This window comes from Vigna unguiculata, chromosome 6 (genome assembly GCF_037176805.1).
Source record: "Vigna unguiculata cultivar grain cowpea cultivar isolate G323 ecotype 2 chromosome 6, ASM3717680v1, whole genome shotgun sequence".
NCBI lineage: Eukaryota > Viridiplantae > Streptophyta > Magnoliopsida > Fabales > Fabaceae > Vigna > Vigna unguiculata.
The window spans coordinates 47,729,439-47,737,465 of NC_140797.1; the positions used below are offsets into that span (position 1 = coordinate 47,729,439).

Sequence of the window (8,027 nt, forward strand, 5' to 3'; positions counted from 1 at the left end):
AATGCATTTACATATTAAAAAAAAATTGGTAAACACTTTAAAATTTTGGAAATTAATTATTTTTGTAAGTGTAATTTTAGAAGTAAAAATGAATTGAAGTTACATGTGTCTTTTACCGTTAATCTCTCTCAAATCCTCGTATTTGAGAAAAATAAAAATATAAGTCATTCTCTCGATTTTTCTCATCCTCTCCTTCAAATACTACTATGTGAATATGAGTGTCATCCTCAAATCATGCTTCCTTACTTACTTTAATTAATAAAATTTTAGAAATAAATACATAATAAATCTTGAAGTTGTATATTATAAGTAATCTCAGGTTTCTTATATAAATAATTTATAGTTTATTAGCGGTGAATTTACCTAATTTGTCCTAGTAAATATTTCTCAACCGTTATATTAGAATGAATGGTTTGTCTTGATGCCTAACAGAGTAAAAAAAAAAAAAAATTCTTAGGAAAATATCTATTTCTTTACCTTTTTTTTTAATTCACTGTTCTAAAAACGTATTACGAGTCTCATAAAATAAATTGAAGACTACTTGTTTAGCTTTAAACAAATTTTCAGGGCATAATTTTACACGTCACAAGGTTTAAAGAGTTAAAAATTAACGAAATTATTTCAACTTGAATAAAAACACAGTTTCAATATGAAATCAAGATCGCTGATAAAAAACAAATATTTATGTACGATTAATTATAAATTATAAAAATCTTCAATCTTGAAAGTAAAAATATTCTAATAAATTGAACCGTCAGCGCCGTGCATTATAAAACGATAACGGCAATGCGTTTCATTTCTGTTGGGAATTTAGGGATTTCCGTTTACTGATCTCAGTCTTGCACCTCACTATCGCAGTGATTATGGGGTTTCTCTTCTCATCTTAAAGCGCGCAGGTTCCGTTAAACCTTTCTCATTTCTTGTACTTTTGTTTTCATTTCTCAATGCGAATTGAAATAGACTTCAACGTGATGTATTTGTTTTGCAGTTGCAGCTCCGAGGGTTTTCCTTGCACCGCTAATGAAATTGCCGGTAGGTTTCTATGCAGTTTTCATAGTTTGTATTCTAATGTTGCCGTGTGCGTCGATATATCTGTTCTGTGATGTGACACCAAGAAAATATTGCAATATCTTGATTGCCAATATATTAATTTTTTTTTTAGCTTTGTCGCTATAGTTTTTTATTGTAAAATTGTGGTTGTCTCCTAGGTATGAGTTTAATTGAATTTCATAAGTGGAATATTAGCCGTATTTTGGAGACTGATATGAACGGATGTTACTTGTGGCAGGGTTGTTCAGTTCTTGAATAGATTGTTTGTTCTCCTAGAAAGTAGTGGATATTGAAGAAGACCGAACTGCTTTGGGGGGAAAATGCAGAGTAAAGACGCAGTAGTGGAGGATGGGGAAATAACGTCGTCTGTGACTGCTGCAGACTCTGAATTTGACGAGTGGAACAATTTTGGGGACGATGACATAATGCAGCAACAGTATACAATTCAGGCTGACGAAGCTAAGAAAATTCCATTCGTGGGTGACAAGGCAAGGCTAAGTGAATAATAACTCTGTCAATCTTATTTCATTTCTTATCCAGTGCTTTAGGTTTAATTGGTTTATAATTTATCGTGGTAATAACTTTCCTTGAAACTCTGAATTTGACCCATTTGAGCTTCAGGAAAATCCTACAAGTTATCACGTACATATTGTTTTACATTTGTATCCATTATCATTTTTTTATTCTCGGCTACTTCTTTTCTGGATGGAAGGGGTGGAATATAAGTTTAAGAATGAGGGTATCTGTGTATGGACAATGATTTCACGTGACAAATTGGCAGGAACCGCTGAGTAGCTTAGCCGCTGAATATAATTCTGGCAGTCCTATCTTGCTAGAGAAAATAAAGGTTTGTTAACCTTTTAGCTCAGCTTCATCTGTGCTTTATGTTCTCCTTTCATCTTTTCATGTTTCTTGAGCTTTTTATACTACCCTTAATGCAGGTTCTTGATGAGCAATATGCTGCCATTCGTCGCACTCGGGGAGATGGAAACTGCTTCTTTCGAAGCTTTATGTTTTCTTATCTTGTATGTCTTAGTTTATCTACCTCAAAAGCATATCCATTACTTTAAATTGGAGGGCTATTTTCGGGTGTATGGAGCATGGAATTAAATATTCCAATAATTTCGGCCAATGATTGAATTCTCATCAATTTTTTTCCCAGGAGCATATTATGGAATGTCAAGACCAAGCAGAAGTCGATCGTATCCAACCAAATGTTGAAAAAAGTAGAAAAGCATTGCAGACCTTGGGTTATGCAGACTTGACTTTTGAAGATTTTTTTGCGGTAAGTTATGTACTACAATTCCTTATCTTTGTGGGATAAACATGTCTGCTTAATAATATCTTAATATTCTCTTGTCTAAATTGCCTACACCCAACTGAAGTTTGAAAAATGTCCAAAATTTTGGTTGCTATTAATCGAAAAAGGTATATTGCACTGGGTGGTACTAAGACTATCTTCAATGGGAGTGCTTAAGAGAGTTGATTAATGCTAAGCATTATTTCTTAACTTTTTCTGGCCTTACAGCGTATGAGCTAGCATTGGGTGTACTAATTTTTGTCTACAAATTATTCAAGCACCGCTGTTTACAAATTTTGCACAAAAAATAAGTTACAGAGGAGAGAAATTATAAAACTAAAAGGACAATCAAAACTAAAATTTTTTTATGCTGATAATGAAACTCAATCAATACAATTGAGTTCCTGAAAAAATCACAAAAAAGGAAAATTGATTGAAGGATCCATAAATTTAGAATAAATAACCACTTTAGCAATTTTTCCATTGGAGTCAATTTCATTAAATAGTGCTAAAATCTATGTGGCATTACGAGGTCCACAAAATTATGTTAAGTAATCCATTTAAGAAACCATGCATTATGGATGCTCTAATCTCTCCTAAACTTTGTCATGGTTGAAAGTCTCAATCTATACTTTTTTATACCCAAATTTAAGCCCTTAAACAACGGGAAATGTTTAATTTTTTTTTTCATTTATCTTGTTTAATTCCTTAACAGTTTTGTCATGTGAGAATTGGGTGATTAGAGATAACTTCTATTCATGTGTTCAAAATAATCCATGTCTAACTTTGTGTGGGGATAAATTTGAACTCTTTTTCTTTTCTTCCAAAAATTTAAATAAAATGATGTAGATTGCCTTGGTTATCATGTGATTGATAGTTACCAAGTTCAATATCATTGCTGCCTTTTCTTATTCTTCACGTTCGCTTTCAAATCACCCTGAGCTTGATATCTTGTGAAATCTTGCACAAAAAAGAGTTTTGTTACGCCTATGAACCTGGCAAAGTGCCTTTACACATACAGGAGCTGTGGTCTGAGTTGTCTTTTTGAACCGGAAGGCATTCACAACTTATTGCTTTTCTTCTAAGTTTTAATTTTTCAAATGAAAATATTTCACCAGAAGGGAAATAAAAACTTCTGGTAATTAAAATAAATATGGAAATCATACAATAGAACAAATATAGGTCGTTTTAATATATAGGAAATTTTCTAATACGGAGAGCTTTTGGAAATTATTTTACGTTGTTCTTCTATTCGTCATGGTGGAAGTTCAGTCAATGCTTGAAATACATGTTTACTGTTTATAAGAAAATGGTTGGAAGTGGAGGACTGGACCCTTGCAGGTTATATTTATTCTTAATCTGTAGAGTCATTTGCATATGTTAGCTAGCTCATGCAATTAATTTCATCTTCTTAGGATATAAGTGAACTTACTTTTGATTAATACTATTGTTGTAAAAAAATTTCAGTTATTCCTTGAGCAGCTGGAATGTGTTATTCAAGGGAAAGAGACGTCCATAAGGTGTTAACTTTCTCCTTCACCACGAATTGTTTACAATCATGAACCCGAAGCATGATATTCTCCTATAATATTTAAGTTCAGCAATTTTCTGTTTGTGCAATTTTCTTATTCTTTTCCTATTTCTGCTGTTTTTTTTCACTGAACTTTTTATTAATGTGATCGCAGTCATGAAGAGCTCGTTATTAGAAGCCGAGATCAGTCAATATCCGATTATGGTGAGTGACTTAAAAGCTATCCCAAGTGCCTTGATCTCATTTCTTCCAGATGTCTTGACAAATGTGCTTTGTTAGTCGTTATGTTCTTCAGGTTTGTTACCTCTGCTGAAATACAAATGCGCACTGAATTTTTTGAACCGTTCATACTGGGCTTAACCAATACAACAGTCGAGCAGGTTTGGTTGAATGTTGAAATTTTTGTAATTCTTTGAAAAGTTGTTTGTAAAGTTAATATCTGGCAAAAGAGAAACAATATAACCCTTAGTTCTGTGGTTTTAAAACATAATTCATGTTATTTTTTGTGGTTTAGTTTTGCAAACTATCTGTTGAACCGATGGGTGAAGAGAGCGACCATGTGCACATCACTGCTCTTTCAGATGCATTGGGCGTTCCAATCCGTGTTGTGTACCTTGACCGCAGCTCATGTGATACTGGGGGTGTCAGTGTAAATCATCATGATTTCATGCCAGCGGCTGGTGATCTCCCAAATGCTAGTTGTAGCTCCGTAAAGAACTCTCCTTTCATCACATTGCTATATCGCCCTGGTCACTATGATATCCTCTATCCAAAGTGATGATGATGACATTTTGGGTAAAAAGACCCTTTGTTACTTTTTTGCTGGTGCGTGGAGCCGAAAGAGTTCTGCGTTCTATTCGGTTGCTAAAGGACACGTGTGGTCTGTACCTTGTTAATGTTGAATGTTGAATGGTAAATTTTCTTGAATGTTATCTGTTTAGAAGAGATTGATCAACAAAGTACGTCAACATTAACGCACTGAGAAGTAAAACTCAGCTCCATACTTTCTGCCTTGTATGTTGCCCTTGCTTTTCCTTTTCTCAATATCTCTGCATGGGGATTATAGACTACCGTGATACCGCTGCTCCGTGTAGCTTCGTAAAATGAAGCACCTGCGCCATCTCTCACTATGCGCTTTCTGCTTTGCACGTGTGCGCAGTTGTTGCAATAATATGGCATAAATAAACATTTTTGTCATTGATGTGTGGAACTATTGCATATATAGGGACTTGTATAGCTAGCTAGAGTTAAAAAAAAAAAACCATTTTGATTGTGGTTGGGACCGTTAGTTGGGCTGCCTAACCCAGTATATATTTCACTAGGGCCCATGAGATTGACACCCAAGTCTTGGAGGAAGAATAGAGTGGTGAAAAGAAAAATGTTTAAAGGGGAAGGGGAGGGGTAGGACCTTCTTCCCTGCTTTAAGTTTTTGGATAAGGAAAATAGTTTTGCCCAGCCATTCCCGACACAAAAAATAATGTGGAAAAAGGTTGCATTTAACTTTCTTTCATTTAAAACAGTCACGACGCAATGACACAAGGTTTGTGTATTGAGGAAAGAGGTTTTCGCCAAAATCTTCCTCCTTTTCATTTATATAATAATAATTAAAAAACAATAAATCCATTTACTTGTTCGTATGTAAAAATAATATAATTTTTTTTATTAAAAAACTTAGACTAGTTCACAACCGTGTGACTTCGGAAAAGAAAAAGATTTAATTTCCTTTCTAGGTTTAATTATTGCACTTATGAGGTTTATCTATGTGATATGTACACAATTTTTTTAGTTCATGAAATACGCATGGTTTATATGTGTTATTTGAAGTTATTATACAACACAATTTATATCATAAATTACAACTTCCATATAAATTGTTTATTATAAAATTGTAACTCTGTACTGTAGTAAATTGAATTATTTCTTAAAGAATAATACCAAAATATATCGAAAGAGTTGTGAGATGTGAATGGATGAAAAAAATGAATGAATACAAGAAAAAAAAATACTGTAGTCTATCAAGGAAAAAGAAGGAGTTTCACGGACCCTTCTATTCTTCTAATGTCTTTATTTTTTTTAAACTGTTAAATATGTCAATAAGAAAGACTTGGAAAAGTGATTTTTTTTATTTGTACGTCAAAGTTAATTATGGAATAAAGTAGTTATGAAAAAGTCCATAAAAATTCAGATTTGGGAAATAACAAGTGAAAAGGAATTTGACATGCTCTGTTTAAGCTCTTTCTTTGCAATGTGCCTGGATTACTTGTTAAATTTCAGCATTTCTATATAACAGTAATTGACTGCAGTATATGAGGAAATTTAGATTGCTTTTCTCCATGTCTTCAATCTTCCAGCACATAACTTTGTCTGTTTTTGTCATGTTTTCACAATCCCTTTAAATATACAACAACTCACAATATATAAGATGATTCAGAGCATTCAGGTTTCAACGCTTAAGATTGATTTGTTGATGATTATGATGATTATCGATGAATATAGATCAAGTGGTGGCATTGTTGAATAAGCAAAGTTCATCCAACTACTTAACCACAAATCACAATTACAAACCACAAACAGCTCCATAAGAAGAAAAAAGAAAAGGAAAAAAGAAGAAAAGAAGAAAAAAAGAAAAACAGTTTAGAAGAAAAGAAGGAGCTGTGTGAGAGAAGAAGAAAGAAACTAATGAGAAGGGAAAATGGCTTCCTCCAAAAGTTCCTTGGAATTGTTCATCAAAGCAGGGCTCAACCTGAACATTAGAGTGCAGAACTCCATCTCATCCAGTGCTCCATCACCATCAAGATCACCTTCTCTTAGCATGCACCTTATCTCATCATCGTTCATCCCTTCCAACCCAAGCAATGCAGAGTTTCTCTTCAAGCTCTCAAACGTTATCACCTTCTTCTCTCTGTCCATCAACAACTGAAAACCGTTCGTCAGCTCCTTCATGAACCCCTCAGTTCCCAGTTTCTCCATCATTGCAGGGAAGTAGTCCTCAAAAACAACCGGGTTCTTCCTCGATCCCATTGCTGCTTTCGCTACTTTTTTCACTTCCTCAATGCAACACTACGCTTGCGACAAAAAAAAGAAACAAATTAATGGGGTTTGTGTTGTGTAGTGAGAACAATGTGGAAAACTTTTGTTGTGGGGAGGTTGTTAATGTGGGCATGTGCATTTATATAGAGAGACGAAGAATGGAAGAAAGTGTTGGAGGAAAGAGTGATGGTGGTGTTATCAGAAGTTGACAATTCAAGTATACTCGAGGGTTTTGTAAAGGAAAATTTGAAATCGACATCTCATGTCGATGAGTAGAACAAAAAAGAATGAAAGAGAAATTGATAGGTGTGATAAATAATGTATATGATTGTAAACCAAGAATATAAAAAATAAGTAACTTCAAAAAAGTATTAGTGATATATTCATTAACGTTCTCTTTTTCTGTCACTATGGCTTTTGTAGTTTTGAATAAAATTGAATTAATAATAAAGGGTGTAAGATGAAAGAAACTAATTTTTTGTTGCAGAAATTGGAGGGAGTTACTCTTTCGTGGAAGGTGCGTGGGAACCTCTGGTGTGTGACAAACGAAGGTACAAGATGGTCTTAACAATGACTCAAGGAATTAGCATTTTCCTCTCTTTCAAGAGACATAAAAATTTGGTACTTTCTTAGGTTTTGGACCATCCTTGCCAAATCCAAACACGAAAAGGTAAGAAACAACGAAAGCAAGAAGATGCCGTGAGGTACCTATATTGTCCACAAGAGTTGACCCACACATAATTAATGTCAGAGACTCATCTTGGATTAGGTGTTTAACAGCGATAGTTGTACTCTAATTTGGATCATGCAAACATTTTCTTTACAGGATCATAAATAATAACCAATAATTACATTCTTTTGTCTTAGCATACGTTATATTACAGATTTGAAATAGTGTCTTGAATTGGTAACCGAGGTTAAGTTTTTAACTTAACTCTGAAAACTTTGATGCCGTGATGGAATAAGGCATGGTGGATTTGGAAAAGAATAAGGGTTCTGACAAGTCCTCCTTTTTAATTTATTTATGGCTATATAAGGCAAAGGAAGAAAAGCACGTAGGGAAGGTGCCGAATTGCTATAAAGAGAAGAAACAAAGAAGTCAAATCATAGAAATTT

General features: G+C 33.9%; 1 protein-coding gene and 1 pseudogene across 1 annotated transcript; one reads left to right on the forward strand and one right to left on the reverse strand.

Annotated features, from left to right (window-relative positions):
* The first annotated feature begins 725 nt into the window (after positions 1 to 725).
* Positions 726 to 4,898, forward strand: LOC114188968 (ubiquitin thioesterase otubain-like protein). The gene is made up of 10 exons (XM_028077655.2): positions 726 to 896; positions 989 to 1,032; positions 1,289 to 1,538; positions 1,832 to 1,897; positions 1,992 to 2,075; positions 2,213 to 2,335; positions 3,818 to 3,870; positions 4,036 to 4,085; positions 4,161 to 4,261; positions 4,396 to 4,898. Exons 3-10 carry the CDS (start codon positions 1,371 to 1,373, stop codon positions 4,657 to 4,659), a joined length of 909 nt encoding a protein of 302 aa, XP_027933456.2. The 5' UTR covers positions 726 to 896; positions 989 to 1,032; positions 1,289 to 1,370; the 3' UTR covers positions 4,660 to 4,898.
* A 1,476-nt stretch (positions 4,899 to 6,374) lies between these two features.
* LOC114188969 (calcium-binding protein KRP1 pseudogene) lies at positions 6,375 to 7,119 on the reverse strand (annotated as a pseudogene).
* Positions 7,120 to 8,027: the final 908 nt, after the last annotated feature.

Coding starts and splice junctions, on each gene's coding strand:
- LOC114188968 (XM_028077655.2), top strand. CDS start 1,371: ATGCAGAGTAAAGACGCAGTAGTGGAGGATGGGGAAATAACGTCGTCT. Junction 1,539..1,831: donor TTCCATTCGTGGGTGACAAG/GCAAGGCTAAGT, acceptor ACAAATTGGCAG/GAACCGCTGAGTAGCTTAGC. Junction 1,898..1,991: donor TCTTGCTAGAGAAAATAAAG/GTTTGTTAACCT, acceptor CCCTTAATGCAG/GTTCTTGATGAGCAATATGC.